Raw genomic sequence first — 22,333 nt, 5'->3', positions numbered from 1 at the left:
TTGTAAAAGTTGAACTTGAAATAGGATGGCGGCAACACATGGGATCAGGGAGATGGAGTGAGGTGTAGTGCATATACTTTATTAATAGGGAGCGTAATAGGGGAAAGCATCTTTGAGGTTCGAAGTTAAGCGACTGCGGCGTCCAATACGTTAGGGTTTGAAGTGATCCGTAACGCACTATTGGTTTTTAGTGTTTGGAGCACTGAAATTTTGATGTTAAGATGTCGTGTTTATAGATTTGAATTCTAGAGACTTATAGTAGCAGACAATATTATTGATATCACTTAGAGATTAAAACTTTGTGTTTAGAACATATCTTTTTCGCACTATACGTAAGAAATGGCACGCTTCACATCCCTCTGGGCTGCTGAGTATCATGCTAAGTAAATAACTGTGCGTTAAATTAAAAACCACCCAACCTTCGAGCTACAAGAAATCGCTGACCTGACTAGGAATCGAACCCGTGACTCTACCTGGGAATCAAATAAGCATAAATGTACGTTAAAAGCTTTAGCACTACAAGAAATTAACAAAAAATTACCGACCAAATTGGGTTTCGGACATGGAACTCACTTGGATATACATACAGCTCAATTGCTATTTTTCAATTCGGAACACCTAACGTTTGAGCTGTGCGAAATTCACACATCGACTAGGATTTGAACCTGGAGTTTACTTGGACTCAGAACTAAATAGCTTAAGTGTATAAGAGAAAAAATCGATGCCAAGGTTTTCTTTCCCCCTGAAGACTAAGTGTGGACTGTTAGTACGGAGTGAGATTGCTGCTGAAGCCAAGACGTGGCAGGAAATGCATTTCGGCAAAAAAATTTACTGCACGAGCAAGTTGATTATTCTTGGAAGTACCTGCTGTGACATGAAATTAAAAATGAAAGTGAAAACCTACTACCTGTTTTCCAGTCAGTGACTGAGTCAGGGAAGGAATGAATGAAGCCCCCAAATTTCGCCGAAGATAGGAATTGTGCCGGCTGTCGAAGCCTGCCGCACTCTTCTGTCGCAATGATTAATGACTGACAGGTGAAATGATATGATATTGGAGAGTGTTGCTGGAATGAAAGATAACAGGGAAAACCGGAGAAGCATGAAGGAAACCTGTCCCGCTTCCACTTTGTCCAGCACAAATCTCACATCGAGTGACCGGAATTTGAACTACGGAACCCAGCGGTGAGAGGCCGAAGTTCATTGTTTTAGCATATAGCTTAGTATGCACGTATCAGCAAAAAATTGACTGCACCTACAAGCTGATGAAACTTGGAATTATTTGTTGACACATTTATGACCAAGTTCATTGTTTTTGCATTTAGGCTAGCATGCACTTATCAGCAGAAATATGACTGCACGAGCAAGTTCATTAGCCTTGGGTATAGGTATTTTAAGGCAGAAACAGGTTCCAAGAAGGACATTCCAGGAATAATTAATGAACAAGGGGAGTGTGTATGTGAGGATCTTCAAAGGGCAGAAGTATTCAGTCAGCAGTATGTAAAGATTGTTAGTTACAAGGATAATGTCCAGATAGAGGAGGAGACTAAGGATAAAGAAGTATTAAAATTTACATCTTATAACAATGACATTTACAATAAGATACAAAAGTTGAAAACTAGAAAAGCGGCTGGAATTGATCAGATTTCTGGGGATATACTAAAGACAATGGGTTGGGATATAGTACCATATCTGATATATTTATTTGATTATTTTTTGGTCGGAGGAGCTATACCAGATGAACGGAGAGTTGCTATAGTAGCCCCTGTGTATAAAGAAAAGGGTGATAGACATAAAGCTGAAAATTACAGGCCAGTAAGTTTGACAAGCATTGTATGTAAGCTTTGGGAAGGCATTCTTTCTGATTATATTAGACATGTTTGTGAAATTAATAACTGGTTCGATAGAAGGCAGTTCGGTTTTAGGAAAGGTTATTCCACTGAAGCTCAACTTGTAGGATTCCAGCAAGATATAGCAGATATCTTGGATTCAGGAGGTTAAATGGACTGTATCGCGATTGACCTGTCTAAAGCATTTGATAGGGTGGATCATGGGAGGCTACTGGCAACAATGAGTGCAATTGGACTAGACAAAAGAGTGACTGAGTGGGTTGCTATATTTCTAGAAAAATAGATCTCAGAGAATTAGAGTAGGTGAAGCTTTATCTGACCCTGTAATAATTAAGAGGGGAATTTCTCAAGGCAGTATTATCGGACCTGTATATTTCATATGTATATAAATGACTAGCAAGATACCTGTGCTTCGCTACGGTATTATACTGAAATTTATAATTGAATGCTTATTGTTTTAGATATATAATCCGCCGAAATTCGCGATCTGACTCGTTTTCGGCGAGAATACACCAAAATTCCCGATCTGACTCGTTTTCTATTAGATTACGGCATGTTTCCTGCCATTTTTCAATCTTCCTTTCCAGCAATCGATTTCGTACTTCCCGGGCTATTCTCAGGTATTCCTCCCGGTCAGTTGGGTCACTAAATCTTTGCCATATTTTATTATAATCATTTTTAATATGGATAAAATCCTTCAGGAGAACCGGCGTGGTGTCATATTGGGTGCCTTGGCGGCACTAAACCCGCGGCCGGACTGCATTCTTAGTCATTACCAGTCCAGGAGCCGTTTCCAGCGCACAACTGACGACGGTCCGGAACATTATTATTATTATTATTATTATTATTATTACTATTATGTGTTGCTGTAATGGCTGATGACAGGGAAAACCGGAGTATCCGGAGAAAAACCTGTCCCGCCTCCGTTTTGTCCAGCACGAATGACACATGTAGTGACCGGGATTTGAACCACGGAACCCAGCTGTGAGAGGCCGGCGCGCTGCCGCCTGAGCAACGGATGATACTTATAAGTACATTAAGAACAGTAAAATCAATTGGTCTCACCTCCTTCTACACCCCACCAGCGTTAAGTTTATTTATCGCCACCCACTCCCCCCTCCAAAAAAAATTAAAAGAAAGCTTGTTCCTTTATGGTTAAAGGAGATTCCAAACACCAATGTTCACGTCTATTACCTTCAGTTTTGAGTTATAAGTATCCCCATAAAAATAATTTATTTTTTCACTTCATTTCACACTACTCCCCAACACCCCACTAAGTGAATATTCCCGCAAAAAATACTTGTTTCTTTAATAGTAAAGGATCTTCTAAATACCAATTATCACGACTCTAATTTCTTCAGATTTTGATTTATGTGTCCTCATGAAAGGAATTCAACTCCTTTACACTCTCGCCCTCCAAGATGGTTTCCTCCCAAAAACGCGTTTTTCTTTGTTTTTAAAGGAGATCCAAATACGAATTTTCACGCCTGTAACAGCTTTAATTTTTATTAGATGTATGTATTCTCATACAATTAAGTCAATTAAATTTTCAATTATTTCACCACCACCCCCCCCTTTCATTGGATTTTCCGAGAATACGTGTTCCTTTACTTTTAAAACAGATTGCAAGTATCAAATTTCACGTCTGTAACATCTTCATTTTTGAGACATCAGTAGCCTAATTAAAAGAATTCAACACCACAGTTACATTTACCCCCCCTCCACCCAAGTGGCATTTCCGAAAACTAAAAATACACGTTTCTTTATGTTTAATAGAGATAACAAATACCATTTTTAACTTCTGTAACATGCTAAGTTTTTTAGATATACTGTAAAAATTCTCATTTTAAAATTTCTCCCCTTTTGAGTTCCCCTTAAGTGGAGTTTCCAAAAACAAATCACCTATGTTTCTTTACATTTGCAGGAGATTCCAAACACCCACTTTTTACGTCTGTAACATTTTACGTTTCCAAGATATTCTGTAGATATAGTCTTTCAAAAAATTCACCCCAGTTTGTCACTCCTGTTTAACCGCCATTAATTGGATTTTCCAAAAATTAAAAAATACATGTGTCTTTATTTATAAAGGAGATCCCATATACAAATTTTCAGTTCTGTAATATCTTTCGTTTCTGAGATATATGTATCCTCATTAAAGACATTCAACCCATTTTTTTTCCCTTTTACACCTCACTTATTGCGATTTACAGCAAACAAAAAAATACGTGTTCCTTTATTTTTAGAGGAGATTCTAACTACTAATTTTTACATCTGTAAATTTTAAAGTTCTAAGATGTAGACACACTCATTTTTAAAAATTCACCCCCACTTTCCACCCTCCAATATTTGGAATTTTCAAAAACGAAAAAATACGTGTTTCTTTACTTTTAAAGTAGATCCCAAATACCAATTTTCAGGTCTGTAATATCTTCAGGTTCTGAAATATAAGTAGCCTCATTTAAGGCATTCAACCCATTATTCACCCTTCCTATTGGGATTTTCCGAAAACAAAAGAATACGTGTTTCTTTATTTTTAAAAGAGATTCTAAATACCAATTTTTACATCTATAAACTTTAAAAGTTTTGAGATATAGATACACTCATTTTAAAATATCACCCCCTTTTCACCCCCCCCACATTAATTAATTTTTTTTCCGAAACCAAAACCAAAAAAAAAAAAATACGTGTTTCTTTATTTTAAAGGAGATCCCAAACACCAATTTTCAGGTCTGTAATATCTTCAGTTTCTGAAATATAAGTAGACTCATGAAAGGCATTGGACAACTTTTTCAAACTTATCCACCCTTCCTATTAGGATTTTCCGAAAACAAAATATACATGTTTCTTTATTTTTAAAGGAGATTCTAAATACCAATTTTCACATCTATAACCTTTAAAAGTTTTGAGATATAGATACACTCATTTTAAAATATTACCCCCTTTTCACCCCCCCTTTAATTGGATTTTCCAGAAACAAAAAATACGTGTTTCTTTATTTTTAAAAGAGATCCCAAACACCAATTTTCAGGTCTGTAATATCTTCATTTTCTGATATATTAAAGGCATTTAACCCTTTTTTCACCCCTTTTCACTCCTCCTATTGCGATTTTCCGAAAATGAAAAAATACGTGTTTCCTTATTTTTAAAGAAGATTCTAAATACCAATTTTCACATCTGTAAACTTTTAAAGTTTTGAGATATAGATACACTCATTTTAAAATTTCACCCCCCTTTTCACCCCCTTAGCGAAGGAATATCCAAAAATCCTCTCTTAGCGAGCACCTACATCTTAATATGAATATATCCTCAAAATTTCATTTCTTTATGTCCAGTAGCTTTGGCTCGGCGATGATGAATCAGTCAGTCAGTCAGTCAGGACAAGTTATTTTATATATATAGATATGAGTAAAGGAGTGGAATCAGAGATAAGGCTTTTTGCGGATGATGTTATTCTGTATAGAGTAATAAATAAGTTACAAGATTGTGAGCAACTGCAACGTGACCTCGAAAATGTTGTGAGATGGACAGCAGGCAATAGCATATTGATAAGCGGGTTAAAAGTCTACGCAAAAGAAAAGGGTACAAAGAATTATTGGTAAGTACCAAAGATGTGTGGCAGAAGAAACAGGCTGACAACTTAAACAGAGATGCTCTGAATAATAATACTAAGAAAGTATAGCATAGAATAAATCAAATTTGTAAAGATATTACGGCCCTATGAATAAAGCATACGTATTAAGCCTTATAGCCGCCATCTTGTTCAATATTCAGTTCCAAGCTCCCTTAATTATTTTCCAATCTTACGCCCCTATGAATAAAGCATGCGTATTAAGTCTTATAGCCGCCATCTTGTTTCAAGTTCAATTCCAAGCTCCCTCAAGTCGCTTTCCAACGAACTTGCAGGGTGGGTTGGGGACTTTATTATTTATTGGGAAATTCTGATAATACGCAAAATCCTGCGGGACTGAATTTCGGCATCAAATTGTTTCTCTTTATTGTGTATGAATGTTAAGTATTCAGTACGAGGATAGGTTGGGTCCTCTAAACTATTATTAGGGTGTGTAACTGTGCCTAAGTCGCGAACTTGTGGAAACTAGGAACTTTGTATTCCCTGTTTCAGCAAATAAGTTACTTCCAAGGCCAGTCAACTTGCTCGTGCAGTCATTTCTTGCTGATATGTTCATGCTAGGCTAAATGCAAGAAAATGAACTTGTTATTTCACGTCTCAGCAAATAATTCCATGTCTGATCAACTTGCACGTGCAGTCAATTTTTTGCTGATATTTTCATACTAAGCTAAATGCTAAAACAATGAACTTGTTATTTCATGTCTCAGCAAGTACTTCAAAGAATGATCAACTTGCTTGTGCAGTCACTTTTTTTTGCCGAAATGTGTTTCCTGTAACGGCTTGATTTCAAATCGCCTGCCAAGTATGGTCATGTGAGATTAAGCATGCACTCTTAGTCAGCACATTCCTTGAGATGGAGGCTTCTCCCAGTAGGCCGGTCAAAATCGACAATAAATTAACAAAACATGATATATCTCTGATTTGTTAGTATGTTGTTTGGACCCATTAGGGCTATTTGTAGCCAAGTTTGCAACTCTCAAAAATTTTTGGAAAAACTTTTGCACGCGAAAAACCGCGAAATTTGCGGACTTGTTTCAGATTCTGCTCTATATCTCGTATTGCATGCATGTTTTGTCGAAGCTACTCTACACGTTTTACGAGCATTACATTTGTGATAAATTAAGCCCAACTGGAGCTCTGTAGGTTAATTGGTTACCGAATTACGGCACTTCGAAAATAGGCCAGTTTTCTGAAAATTGAAAATTTTAGACCTTCTTTGGACCGAAATTGCGTCGAAACCATTGATTTTTCCAGTAGAACTTGTAGAATATAATTTGTATGCAATTTAATTAGCTTTAAATTAAGCGCAAAGTGGGGTCTGTAGGCCTCGCAGTTCTCAAAATCTCAAAAAGCCATATAAGGTAAAATAGCATTTTTCCAAAAATGTTCCATAACCTTTCCTATATTTTGGTATTTGGTTTGGTAATGTAAAAGAAAGCATGTAATCATTTAAATAACTGTGAAATGTATTTTAATATAAACATAAGTAATCAAAAGTACAGTGACATAATCAATCGTTCAATCAAATAGACACATATTCAAACTCGTCGCCATGTTTTTCATGGTCCTGGCCGTCACTTTCGTTACTCTCTTCAATAGGTAGGTCTTCGTCCCCTGGAGGCAGGTACTCCAGTATTAATGGATCGTGTGGGTTGTGTTGAGGCCCGTCATCGTCGTCCTCTTCAATGATGATAAGGGCAGCGTTCTGGCACGTTTCCCCAGAGCAGGTAGCACGTATTACAGAACATCTGAACCCTGCTTTCAGGCAAGTGCAGCCACCTCTGAAACCCTTCTTGCATTTGCAAAGGAGGAGTTTTAGGAGCTCTGCGAGGGCAGGAGCTTGCCGACTGGTAATGGGGATGAGTCCAGCCGAAGTCAATTCCCAACCCCAGTCAACGGACTCTTTCTCCACCCCAACCACTTTTGCACCTGGTGGTATTTGCGGTAGTGGTGATACGACGCAGCCTCTGTGGTTGGGGCAAACGGACGAGATTCGCTTTGGCGTTGGCTGCTGTCCTCACAAAAGTACGGAAGCGTACATCGTTGAGGGTGTCTGTCGATTCGTCTCCTCCATATAGGGCAACTAGGCACTTGTCACCGGCTGCTGCGACTTGTTGGTGTGTGGCATCTGTCTGGAGGAAAACTCTTGCTTGGTCCACTAGGGCTTAATTTTGTCTGTAGTGGCCCGACATTTTCATCTTCCCCTGCCAGAAGAGGGCAGAGGTGGGGTCGCACCCAGTAAATGTGTGGATGAAAAAGTCAAATCCAGGTGGTAGCTCCACTTCCCCTTGGTTGGATGAGCTGGTGGATAATTGGACGCAACACACCTCACCTCTGCCATTCTTCTGGAAGTATACGTTTGTCCTCTCCAAAGATGATGACGAGGTCACTGGAGGTACTTTTTTGCAGAGCAGTCACGACCATGTCGCAGTCTGCGTCTTCCTTTGATATTTTTGTCTCACTCCCCTCGAGAGCAAAAGCAGAACAGAGATGCTCAATGAGATGAACCTTCTTTTTGTCATTCGAGAGCATGTTCTCTTGGGGGACCGTGATAACGGTCGATGCGTCAAACACAATTCCCGCTGATGCTGCAGAATACAGTCGTGATCGCTCTGCAAATTTGGTGCTCTTTTGGGTGCCATCCTCAGGATACCCGTCGAAGGCTACACACACATTTCTCCCAAACTGGTTAAATATTTAGCTTATGTACCTTGCTGTGATATCCCGTACCGAATCATTCCGATGCCTCACGACTTTATGGACGAGGTATCCTTCATCGACGACAGCAAATATTTTTGCCTACACACTGACGTTCACTGTGGCTTGAGTGAAGGCAGCGTAAAAAGCTGACTTTGTGCCTTTACGTATCCCTTCATCAGAAAATAGGGTCTTTTGGATATGGAGCGAGCTCGTATGTGAAGTGGGTCTTTAACTGCTGGTCTGACTGTTTCATGATGCACGTCCGCTGGAAGATGGTGAGTGGCTCGACATCGACTCTCTTCTTGTGGATCATGATAGAGGTGGTATGCGTTGCCAAAGAGAGGACTTTTTCTTTCCTAGAGAAGCTAACGTTCCCAAAAGTTTTCCAATAATTCGGTTCACTCCTTTCAGTCCTTGTTCTCGGGCAGTGTGGCAATTTATGGGGGGAGGCCACCTACAGTGCCACTGCTGATGGATACTAGTTTATCTGTCGATGGGAAAGGTGGATGGTTATTGAACGCGGCTTTCAGTTTTTTCACGCCAGATGTATCTCGTGGAATCTGTGTATGTCGCATATCGACATGCTGTTCACTTGTTGTGGCGGAAATATCCCAATACCCTTCTACCTCTTCACATATACCATCCTGCCCTCCCAAGGAGAGAGATACCTCTGTTATGGCTTAAGCCACCCTGGCTCGTCATTTAACGCATCAATACCTGTTCAATTGTCAAGTCAGTCCACAGACCTGACCAAAATTTGTCGGATTTGCGGATGGTAAAGCATCCTTTCGTGAACAATTGATATTATTTTGGGTCCATCCGGTCTTTCAGAGCGCTCATATCTTGTAAATATAAACGAGCACTTTTCGCATGGAAGAGTTGTCCAGACTAGTGAAAGAATGGGAGCATTTGGCTGATTATTTGGAGGTGAAGGTTCCAATCTCCCATCCTTTCGGCTTGAATGAATTGCTTCGTTGGTAAGGTCATTCATTATTAGAGTACCCAAAGTTTTGCGGTCGGGGCTTCTTCTTCAAGGTTTTCAAGGGCGCTTTTGGCACTTACACTTTGTACATTTTCATTGTCTTCTGCAGACAGTATGAGTGACCTTTCAGTGCCGAGCAAGAGCCTCTCTGTCTCAACCATTTCGTCGTCAGTGATGTCTATCTCGTTGAAAATCAGACGAGCCAGTGCAAGGTTTGTGAGGGTATGGGTTCTCACTGCACGAGAATATGCATGCCCATTCTTCACGTTTTCGACATTGTTTTAAGCATATATCGTGGCAAGGAGCTGTTTGAGGCCGCTCCCCGCCATGATATTGCCAATTGCTCCCATATATGACATCAATAGCTGGAAACCACCTAATCGTACTTCTACACCACTCAATTCAGCACCGGGACAGTTTTGGACAATGTCCCTTGCTTTCATGTACAATGGCTGGTCGTAGCTGAGAAAGCAATTCATCTGTCCATTGGCCTTGCTTCTTGCAGCAGCTTGGGTATACATATCCCTATTGGGTCCAAACAACATACTAAAAATCAGATATACATCATGGTTTGGGAAATTTAGCTATTTTTGTGTTGATTTTGACTGACCTACAGGGGGCCTGAGGTGGAAGTGGCCGTCGAACCCCTGAAAATACCCTACTCTCATGCACATCCCTGAGGCAGCAACGTGTGGAAGTACAAGGCGACTGAGTGGAAGAGACTTACGCTCGCGTCCACAGTTATTTCTAGCACGGGCACTGCTCTTACGGGGGGCGGTACAGTTTGACACCCGTGGCCTACGGCGTAGTTACCAATATCAAGTCCTGTGAAATCTCTGAAGCTAAAAGACGTTGATAGAGAGCCCTCGAGCTGATGATATTGCTATTCTATCTGAGTCTGCAAAAGATCTGGAGAAATGGGTTAATGGTATGGATTCATTTTTGGAAAAGGAGTACAAGATATAAATAAATAAATCCCAAACAAAGGTAATGGAGTGTAGTCGAATGAAATCAGGTGATGCAGGAAATATTAGATTAGGAAGTGAAGTCTAAAGGAAAGTAGATGGATGTTGTTATTTTGGTAGCAGTATAACTAATGATGGCAGAAATAATGCGGACATACAATACAGACTAGCAAAAGCAAGGAAGGCCTTACTTAAGAAAAGACATTTCCTCACTTCGAATATGGATATAGGAAATGTAAAGATACTTTTGAAGACTTTCGACTGAAGCATGGCAGTGTATGGAGCTGAAACAATTACTATAGCTCAGAAAGAATAGATGTTTTTGAAGTGTGGTGTTACAAAAGAATACTGAAGATGACATGCGTAGATCGAATCGCGAATGAAGAGATACTAAATAGAATTGGTGAGAGAAGAACGATTTGGCGAAATTTGGCCATAATATGAGATAGATTGGTAGGTCACATCTTAAAACACCCAGATCTTGCTCATTTAGTTTTTTAGGGATGTTCAGGTGGTAAAAATGACAGGGCTAGACCAATATATTAATATAACAAACAGATTAGGTAGATGTACGATGTAGTAGTTACGTAGAAATTAACAGGTTAGCGGTGGATAGGAAGGCTGCATCAAATCAGTCTATGGACTGATGACCCAAGCAACACACAAACCTTGTTTCCTGTTTGTATCAGTGGTAGAGTATCGCCTGTGGATCCCAAAATTCCGACAACATTAAATATACCTGAGCGGCAGGACACCCAGTAGAGTTCTGAATTCCCAACCATCTTGAAGAGTAAAGTGGAACTTTGAAACAGACACCAGGCAGCGTAAATGACGTCAAATAAAAAAGTTTGCACGCTGTAGTTGAGAAAAGAGGTAATTTCTATATTTATTTATTTATTTACGACCTTCCTTTTTATTCGTACGGTATATTACTCGTTCCATGGCAGGGAAGGGGAAGCAAAGTGAAGAATACAAACCACATAAACCAATACACACATCATAACAGTATGGTTCTGGGTTTGCCAGAATTTCATACCGAATTCAAAGGGAATTTGAAAACTATCAGATTAGGCGACACATTTATTTTATACTTCTTATAACGTTAAATGTAATGTAACAGCCAATGATCGATACTTTCTCTAAATGAAAAGAAAGAGAGAAAAAAAAGTTTGAGTTAGATTTGTGATCAGAATTAACTGGTAAGGAAAAGGTACATTTGTTGCGATTATTTCCTCAGTGGTGTTTCTTTTCGTTTATATTTTTGCTTTGTATAGATTCTCCATCCATGATATATGAGATATCACTGCATCGCATGTACACACGCACTGTTATAGTATTACAAATCTTTCCTCAAGCTCACAATGGAAGCAACTGCTGATAGATTCATTGACAGAATGTCGATTATGGTTTTCTTTCCTGATCTTTGTTGAAAGTTCTCTCCAAACTTAAATTGAAATGTAGTTGTTAATGTTTTAATTGATATATTAAATACAGGGCACAGGATGTTTGAAAATATTGCAATTCTAATAACGGGAAACCCTGTGAAAAACTGGATGTCTGACAACATTGTATGTTCTTGGAACTTTGTACAAGAACAATGCCAAATATAACCAAAAAATTTCAACTTAGAGCATATCACTTATAATAATAATAATAATAATAATAATAATAATAATAATAATAATAATAATAATAATAATAATAATAATAATAATAATAATAATAATAATAATTTGTATATTATATACCCTATATTCACATCTCATATGTATACAGCTCCTTGTTGGTGTCCCTTGTCGCTGAACAGGTTGTGAAGCAAACCATATTAAGACCCTCTCTACCACGTAGATATGTAACATATATTCTAATAATACTTTGGAAAAATATTACGTTTTGTTTCTCTGTTAGGTCATCAGCACAGATATTGGTTGAATCCTCAAATAGCACCACCAAACGTTATGTCGTTAGAAGGAAACTACAAAAACCAATGGTAGCACCAAAATGAGGCGTACTAGGCAAAATGAGGAGTGAGATAGTTTACCATTGCTTTCTCCACTGGGCCAGAGAGTGCCATTGCAGCAAGACTGACCTTATGAACAACACCTTTCATAACACTTAGACGCACTAGTCGTGCTCCGAATGCCATTACTCAGCATCATCCATACCCCAGCAGCTTCCATATTATCACAGCCATGGATGAGACTTGGACTTCTGTGGAAGCTACACTTTACTCTAGTCTGTGCCAAGAGATGGATGCAATAGTACTGTTTCCATCAAGAAATGTCAGCAGGCAGGATTACTTTCGATAGTAAGGAAATGTTACGATTACATTTTGTCCACGTTTTCCTTCAATACTGGGCAACAACAAACATCATTAAAGATATGTTAATACTATCACTTTTCGAATTCGATCCCTCCACGAAAAAGAAGTGAATGGCCTATCGAGGTCAAGTAGAATAAGTACAGGTGATTGAACTTGAATTACGTGCACCAAGTATTTCCTCCTCTGAAGAAATGTGTTATAAAAGTTCAGTTACTTTTACCATATCGGTGATTTTAGGAAATCATCTTTGTATTATCCCCGTGCTCATCAGTAAGGTTGAAAAAGGTCGTATTTGATGTTTGCAATACTGGCCGGATTTATAATCATTTCAATGAATAAAAAAATAATCAAAATACATTTTACATTTTCTGTTAAGTAAAGCCTTCGAGACCGTCAAACGTTTCAGAGCCACTCGTGCAAGAGGGATCGTATTTAGAAGTTGTTGTGCAATCCTGGTAACAGACGATGTCGCAGGTCACATCTCTTCTACATGCAGATCCTCTAATAGCATCACAGCTGTCCCTTGTTACTGAGCTGAGCTGATTGTGAAGGTAAACCATACTAAGACCCTATCTACCAAGTGGGCTAGTGCCTTCTGTTCCTCTGAATCTGAAACTTCATTTCTTCCAAGAAGTGTCGCGATGGCTGGAGCCGGTTATCTCATTTACAACGGGAGGGAGGAGAAGAATGTCGACGACATATATTATATTATATTATATTATATTATATTATATTATATTATATTATATTATATTATATTATATTATATTATATTATATTATATTATATTATATTATATTATATTATATTATATCATATTATATTATATTATATTATATTATAGTCCGACTCGTTGGCTGAACGGTCAGCGTACTGGCCTTCGGTTCAGAGGTCCCGGGTTCGATTCCCGTCCGGGCCGGGGATTTTAACCTTAATTGGTTAATTCCAATGGCACGGGGGCACGGTGTATGTGTCGTCTGCATCATCATTTCATCCTCATCACAACGCGCAGGTCGCCTACGGGAGTCAAATAGAAAGACTTGCACCTGGCGAGCCGAACCCGTCCTGGGATATCCCGGCACTAAAAGCCATACGACATTTCACATTATATTATATTATATTATATTATATTATATTATATTATATTATATTATATTATATTATATTATATTATATTATATTATATTATATTATATTATATTATATTATATTATATTATATTATCTAGTGAGAATGGTGTTCAAGAAAGAAACTCGACGTATTTTGAGGTACTTAGCAAGGCTAGCTGATTAAGCTATTTCTGATTCGTTTTTATCTTATGCTACTATCACGTCCTAGAGTTCACTCCATGTGATACGATTCGATTGGCGGCTATGCCATAAATATTCTTGCTTGATCATGCGCGTACGAGACAAAGTATTTAAATAGTTCCCTTTACAAAGGAACTTGAAATGTCGACTGAATAATCAAGATGTTGCATGAAGCTCGTGTGCGGTACATCTGCTACATACAACTTATTCTAATCCGGATAATTCTAGAGTTACACCTAAGTTTTGGGAGATAAACATGTAGACTGGAATTGCAGACGTTGGTAAGGGATATTAGCCATGGATTGATTATTGACAAATTTCTTATTTCGGCATGGGATTTATATATTTAATTTTGGTCATATCAAGAAGACCTCCGGTAAATACGTAGAATAGGAGACGCTGTACTAGTGAACGTCTGTGCAAAGCTGTGAGCTTGCATCCGGGAGATAGTGGGTTCGAATTCCACTGCCGCCAGCCTTGAATATGGTTTTCCGTGGTTCCCCATTTTCACATCCGGTAAATGCTGGGGCTGTACCTTAATCAACTCTACGGCCGCTTCCTTCCAACTCCTAGGCCTTTCCTATCCCATCGTCGCCATAAAACCTATCTGTGTCGGTGCGACGTAAAGCCACCAGGAAAAAAGTGTCTAAACTTTTCTACTTGATTATTTAAAAAACAATGAATATCTTACTAAGGACAGCTGTCGACTTGCACCACTTGTATTTTGAGTACGTCGGTTATTCTGAATTCTTTGTGTGAGATTCTCAATAGGTTAATTGGCTAGATCTCACTTACACTAACCGATCAAAAGTAAGTATTTCCTTCTGTTTTTTGGGACTACCAGCCACATTTCAGAATATATTCTTCAACCAGATGACGTTTTTTGTAGTAGGAATAAGGAATGTTGCTTCACAATTAGGTAAACGAGAAAGAAATGGTTTCTTATGTCCATCATTAATCCTAACGCCATAATACGGAATACATGCGACTGATAGAGACATTTATTTCAACACTTTGCTCTATTTTAACTCTGAAATTTGTCTAGATACATCTGCCAACACCACAGGAAAACCTCTTCCCTACTCACCGTTTCTAGATCCCAGAAACGTACCTGAATATACTGGCATCCTCCCTACGAAAAATAACTTGGAGAAATTAAATACATCTCTCAGAAACTTGATATACTTGGTTAGTAGTCTTTCACAATTGCTACAATCCGGTTTCAAATATTGAATACAATAGAATATTTACAACACATTTTAAGAAGCGTAAAGCAACTTCTTCGCCAACCAATTTCAGTATTTCTGCACAATAAATTACTTGTCAGAACCACGGAGGTAATAGGCATATTTTTTCTTTACTGTTGGTTTTACGTCGCACCGACTCAGGTCTTATTGTGACGATGGGATAGTAGAGGTTTAGGACTGAGAAGGAAGTGATCGTAGCCTTATTCAAGGTACAGCTCCACCATTTACCGGGTGTGAAGATGAGAAACCGCGGAAAACCATCTTCGATGCAGAAAGCAGTGGGGTTAAAAGCTACTTTCTTGCATCTCAGTGCTCGGCTATGTCCGCTATTTTTTCCTATTCAAGGGAGCAATTCATGTGGTAACAGATTGCATTTTATTTCTTTAACGAAACGTTATACTACAGACGAACAAACACAAACTATGTCAGCGCTTTGAATTACTATTTACGATAAATGTCTTGCATTCACACTCTGTACTGAGTGTGTTACCAGGGGACTTCTTTTTCCTTTCTTGCCCCCTCTCCTCTTCCCATGCTTCCGTCATCAATTAGCATTCTAGCAACATGGTAGGCTATATATTGTTAAGTCAGCTCTAACCTTCTTTAATTGGATTAGAGGTAGAGGTTCAAATGGTTCTGAGAGCTCTTTGAAGTTTCCAGGCAGCAGGACTGGAGATGGGGTAGCAGATGTTTCAAAGAGGCCGAGAAATAGAGGTGTTCTTGAAAGGGGAATAAAGTAGCCTAGTCATCACACTAGAAACCGTCCACCGATAAATTCAACAGTTCTTGGATCATGGTTGTGTACATTCAACCACAGAAAATTTGGCCGACGGAGAAGATGACTTTCTTTTAAAATCCCCTTGTTTGAAATAGGATGAATATATTTTGCAGACAGTAGGATTCCAGGTATCATCTCTTCTGCGACCAACTAACCACAGTTTACGAATATCAACGCGTTTCAAGAATACATCTATAATTAAATATTTACTTGTCGGCGAATTTTTGTGCAGTTGAGTATACATCAGAATTTACATGCTATTATCCGCATTGTAAAATTGAACTTATGTCTTACCAAAGCAAACCTAACAAAACTCCATGGTACTACAGCCTTGATGGGCCTTGCCCTACTAAGTGACTGCTGCTCAGGCCGAAGGCCTGCAGATTATGAGGTGACGCATGGACACTGCGACGAATCCTCTCGGCCATTATTCTTTGTTTTATAGAACGGGGTCACTATCTCACGGTCAGATAGCTCCTCAATTGTAATCATGTAGATTGAGTGGATCTCGAATCAACCTTCAGGTCGAGGTAAAAATCCCTGACCTGGCCGCGAATCGAACCAGGGACCTCATGATGAGAGGCAGGCACGCTACCCCTAGACCGCTGGGCTAGCAGTGATCTCTTACATATTCTAATTTTTTAAGTATAATAATTTTATCCTAGAATTTTAATATAGGCTAACACACATTTTGAATTTGACCCAAATTAAGAGATCGAAATTTCATATTCTATTCATATTTATTCCTACTGAAAACCATACCAATTGAGTTATACATATTCTAAGTTATATTTTGAGCCAGATGAAGTTCTAGTCGTCTGGAAAATGATCACAACACACACACACACACACACACACACACACACACACACACACACACACACACACACACACACACACACACACACACACGCACACACACGCACACCTGAAGTTTTATTGTAGAAATTTTCACGAAGACTGAACTAGTGGCAGCTTTCCCATCACCGAAGAATATTATGGGACCAGAGGCCCGAATTTATTTTAGAAGTGATCCATATTAACATCAGGCGATAAATATATACTTATAAAGATCGCCAATAAATTCGAGATCTAAAATGTTGAAAAAACTTACATCTCTTAATGGGCTTTGAGGGTAATAAATGTGGACAGAGATACACGGGTCGATCAAGGGAAACAAGAAAAGAGCCAGAAATGAGATATAGAATAGAGAAATGGAAGCATAAAACGATACAGTGCTAAATATTATTCTTGAAATAACAGTTCTAATGATGGGAGAAATGCCCACTTTACGTCATTGTCGCTGTTAAAGGCTGGGTGACATGTAAAAGAAAAAAAATCTGGAAGAAATAGGGGGTATTTCGTGGAGGAAAGAGCTAAACAAATCGTTACAGAACTTCAAGCATAGACGTTACGTGATAACTTATGAAATACATTTGAGAATTCTGGCCCATATCATTGAAATTTAAGGAAATAAATAAATATCATTCTGGTTTGGTGAAGTAAATTCACTGTAGGTTCGTAGGACGTACTGGACGAATACAAGGAATATTTTGAGGAATTAATCACAATTAAGAAGAAACGTTTCTGATAACGTCGCGGATCTCAGAAGTCAGTGGCGAGAAAGAGCGTGGTAATGTGAGACGGGTGGGGAGAGCGGTCAATTCACAGATGAGGATGCAATTTCCCCAGAAGAAAGAGGTTTATTATTGGTAGTTTGAGGGTTTAGCAATGTACTCTAGTTATAGCTGGACGAAAGCAGTAATTATACCAATTTATATACTTCTGGAGCAGGGCGGTTATCAGAATTGTTCGGACAATTCTTTGGTTAGGATTTCAACAGACATGGTGGAAATCGGATACTAGCCATGGGAAAGCAACCTACCCTGACGGGATGACAACTAAACATTCTTTTGTATTATTTAGTTCTTCTTCTGAATTGAACCGTGTTGTTGTTTTCTGTATATTCCGTACAGTTTGCCGACGTTTTAAATACAGTGCAGTACTCTTTTTCAAGGCGATTGAAATACCCCTGTTCGATCCGAGGTAATCAGCCTCCCAGGCAGCAATTGCACTACCTGCCTGCAATCACGTATGTAAGAATGGGGCTCTAACTTTGATGAATCTAATGTTGAAGACGGCAAAAGTATCCCGTCGCCGAGCCCTACCAGCCCGAAAATCAAACCCGGGGCCAGAACTCTTTAGCGACGAAGCCGGACATTTTATCACTGGTCACGGAAAAATGCAACTTCAGTACGTTAATTCAGATTACAAGTTCAATAAAACAGTATTAAAACCAGTGTTCCGAAGTAACTGAGTAAAAGTAATAGACAAATATGTAACGAATACATTTTTAGTAATATTTACTTGTAATCGTTACTTTATACAAAATTCGGTTATTACTCGCAATTTACTTCTTGAAATAGAACCTTAATCGTTACACTCTAGAAATATACGTCGTATGGAAGGTGAAGTGGGTTAGAAATTAAGTGACGGTGAATGTAACTCTTTCAGTTCTACTACAACAGAACCAGTAGCTTCTCCACTGCTGTATGAGATATCGTTCCTTTTTTAACTCTCCAGTACCTCCAGAGACATCAAACTTAACCTGCAGTATCCAAAAGTGCTCGGGATAAAATTAAACCAAGATATTCCTCCAAGCGAGCGTCTTTTCAGCAAATGCAAAGTTGTAACTTGTCCCATGAAAACGTGGTGTAGCAAGTTGTAAATTGTTTGACATTACTAGTCACTAACTAAATTATAAACGTTAGACAAATCGTTTTTAAATTCCAATTTATCATATTTACTCTTACTAAATGATGATAGGCACTTAATTAATGTCTCTATGCTAAGAAGAAAAATTACAAAATGACATATATTTTTCGTTCCTTTCTTTGGTATCATTCAAGCCCCATTCCGGAAAAAGAAAATGCCAGTTATTTTTCTTAATGCTGACGTTCTGTGAGGTAGGTAATTGTAACCTTAAACATTAATTGTTGAAAAAGTAATTTGTAGTGGTAATCGAGTAAAATTATTTTAAGTAACTGTAATTCTCCCCACTTACTTTTCTTGTAGTACACTTCAATAACTTCAGCACTCATGTTATATGTATAATATCGTTCTCCATGTGTCCTTGTATATATTCCAGTATTTTACTGAATAAGTCGCAGCTGAGACCAAGGCCATCAAAATCGTCGTTTTTTACCGTCATCGTTATTAAAAAGAACATACTACTGAAACATGAAGTTTTATAAAGCATTCTCCCGAAGCCGTTATGAATTATGTGCACATTAACATGCAATATATTGAATAAAGTACTGACAACATTTAAAATAATCTGTGAATTTCCACATTCATACTAGATGATATAATTCAAAGACAAACCATTTTCAGAATGTTTTGCACAGCTACAGTCGTGCACTGTATCATGCAAATAGGTAAATGTTCACGCTATGGAGCTAATACGTGCCTGTGTTTGTTATAGGTACTTGTGTGGTGTCGTACGAGCTGCATATGACACAGCCGTCCCGGAAGACCTCATTTACCCTTCACTCTTACTGATTCTTGGAGATCTCGTTCCTTGGCTGGTCATCACCAGTGCAGTTACTGCCATCGGTCGTCATGTCAACGCTGAGCGTCGTCGTCAAAGACAGCTCGAGGAAGCAGCTCTTCATCGAAGTGGCCAGGGAGCTACATTAGGGTCGTCCCCCATTTGGACGACTTCGCGGGACACCTCGTGGACGACATGGTTTGGTTGTAACTCCTGCTGGGATGATACAAGTTTCTATCTTATAATGATTATTCTAATCATTATATACATTATATTACTCGTTCCTCACATCCTCAGCGTCCATATTTACCCATTCACAATCGTTCTACCTTCACCTAACAGAAATTCAACCAGCATGTCATCAAGCTCTACGTCAGAGATAGCTTGGCAGCTAATGCCGGTAATGACAGGAGAATATGATGACTTCTTCATTTGGTGTCGCTATAAGTTTACCATTATAGCCCCTATAGTTGTTCTTATTGTTCACAAGGAGGTGCGTAAGAAATGCGGGCATCTTTTCTGCTGTTGTTGTTGTAGAAATAATAGTGTAATGCATTTGGATGATGCGAGGTCAGTATCAGCCTCAGTAGCAAAGAAAGCTCTCCAGAACAATGCAGGTGCTAAGAAGAAGTTTAGAAAGAAGAAAACGAAAGAAAAGAACAACAAATACAGAAGAATTGCTAGCTACAGAACTCCTGTTTTATTTGCTACTTCCGAAGGTTTACATCTGCGTTTAGTGGATAATCGTATGGAGGAGAGTGGATTGGTAAGTGAAAAGGATGATGGACCTCAGGAACCTCTTTGGTTAGGAGAGCCTAGGTTTATATGCGAATTCTGTGACCTGGCAATAATAACATCTACACCCATAGAGTCGGTAGTGAACCCTGGAAACAATGTACACTCATATGCTGTGGGTCGCTCTCACAAACAGCCAGCTAGATTTGTAGAAGATGCAGTCGCCGAAAAAGACTTGCATCTAAGCGATCATCATGGGGATCCAGGTCAATTCTACACGAGTTTCAGGAAAGACGAAGAAATAATACCAAGAAAGACTAACTCTAACAAGAAAATTGTTCGTTTTGCCCAGAAAGTGGACGAAATACCTCTTGCCGAGAGTGGAGTATGGAGTGCACCTGAAGACGCATTGCAGCCCGAGTCCCTCAACTATAGTTTTAAGTCAATACCCCCGGTACCACCTCATCTCTCTTTTAGTAGAAATAAACGCAGCAACTCAATAGACCCAGTGATAGTCCCAAGAGGAACCTATCGCCCACCTGTGGTACAGAGGAGGAGTCATTCTACGGAACCTGTACCTGTTAGACGAGTTCTACCCAGGATCAAGAGGTAACCTCATAATAAACATTCTACAAAATAATAATAAAATGAAGATCATCGAAAAAGTGCATGCCTGACGTATTGATGAGATTAACTCAGACCAAAGTTTTTCATATTACTCATTACGGTGACTGTATGGCAGCAGAGTATGGGCTTTGTCAGCATAATGGAGCACGAAGTGCTCACGTCATAATGCAACCAGTTTGATGCTGCAATTAACTTTTGTGAAATGCTCAACTATAAACTACGATATACTGGACGGACTATCTCGGAGTAATTAATGATCGTACATGCGTAATGTATCATAATGATGACACTGAACTGCCAGGAATATGCCGGCGGAGTCATTACAGATGCTGTCAAACAAGAATGGATTCGTATCTACATCTATCATAATAGTGCCATAATGTGGGAACGTATTCCCATAAATTTGACGATTAAGGTGCTGAAAGGAAAACCTTAAACTGCTGTTTGATATCGTTCAAGGTTAAAACTATATTGTGGTGTGCATGCCTTTTGTGCCAGATGTTCGAAATGAAGATTTAGTGAATGGAACAATAATCTAGGACGAGTAAGGTGAAAAATAGTATTTGACGAGGAGAACTGTAATTTAGAGTTAACTTGAAAATTATAACCTATTTCTTATTTATTGTGACGACACAAAAGTGTAGGTGAGGTATGATTTACGAGTAAAATATAATTCGAGTACAATACAGACGATGAGATTTGGAACGGGCGACAAGGCAGAGTTAAAAAAAACGAAGACGTAGAATTAAAAGGTAGTATTTTCCTTGTGATTGTAGAATGAGGGTCCAATATATAGCAGTCTAGAATGACGTGCGTGGGAATACAAGTGAACTCAAGAAAGGTTCGATAAAAACCGTGAGTAGGGCTGAGTAGCTCGGATCTTCAAGTGCTGCCTTTCTGAGCTCAAGGTGGCTGATTCAAGTTTGGCTCAGTTCTGTGTTATTTAAAGTTGCTCATATACGCCGGCCTCATATCCGTACTTTCACCGGCACTTAAAAGAACTTCTGCAGGGAAACATTGCCGTAACCTTGATGTCTATGAAAACCGTAAAATATTAATTAGTTGGACATAAAACCAATTATATTCTTATCAATATTGTGGAAATGACTGTCAGCATTCGCTCTCGTTCAGAATATAAACTTACACTCATTCAGTGGTTTGAAAAATTAACCTATTAAAGTCCAAATTATACGTATTTTACTCAGGTATATACCGGGTCCCGGCCAGGTCAGCGATTTTTATCTGGATCTGGTGGCTGGTTCGAGGTCCACTAAGATACGTGATTACAACTGAGGAGCTATCTGACGGTGAGATGGCAGCCCCGGTCTATAAGGCCGAGAGGATGCGTCGTGCCGACCACAGACACCTCGTAATCTGCAGGCCTTCGGGCTGAGCAGCGGCCGCTTGGCAAGCTATGGCTCTTCGGGGCTGTTGCACCATGGGGTTTGCTTTGGTACATACTGGGTGAGTAACCCGGCCTTTATTTTGTAGTATTTAAGCAAGGAACAATTTATAATCCGACCTTAATACATAGGTACCTGTGATATGTAAATGCTGCAAAATCTTTGACTGTAGACTATACTAATAACAATAATAACAGCCTAGGCCAGATATAGGTATCGTTCATGAATTCACTTGAAA

General features: G+C 39.0%; 1 protein-coding gene across 1 annotated transcript in view; it reads left to right on the top strand.

Annotated features, from left to right (window-relative positions):
• LOC137498463 (uncharacterized) overlaps positions 1-20,678 on the top strand; it is a 176,175-nt gene extending 155,497 nt beyond the window's left edge. Inside the window, exon 2 of the mRNA XM_068225996.1 lies at positions 19,265-20,678. Coding sequence (XP_068082097.1) covers positions 19,265-20,678 — 1,414 coding nt within the window. The remainder of the gene's footprint in view (positions 1-19,264) is intronic.
• The last annotated feature ends 1,655 nt before the right edge of the window (positions 20,679-22,333 follow it).

Source organism: Anabrus simplex, chromosome 2 (genome assembly GCF_040414725.1).
Source record: "Anabrus simplex isolate iqAnaSimp1 chromosome 2, ASM4041472v1, whole genome shotgun sequence".
Lineage (NCBI taxonomy): Eukaryota > Metazoa > Arthropoda > Insecta > Orthoptera > Tettigoniidae > Anabrus > Anabrus simplex.
This window is presented reverse-complemented; position numbering and strand designations above follow the sequence as displayed.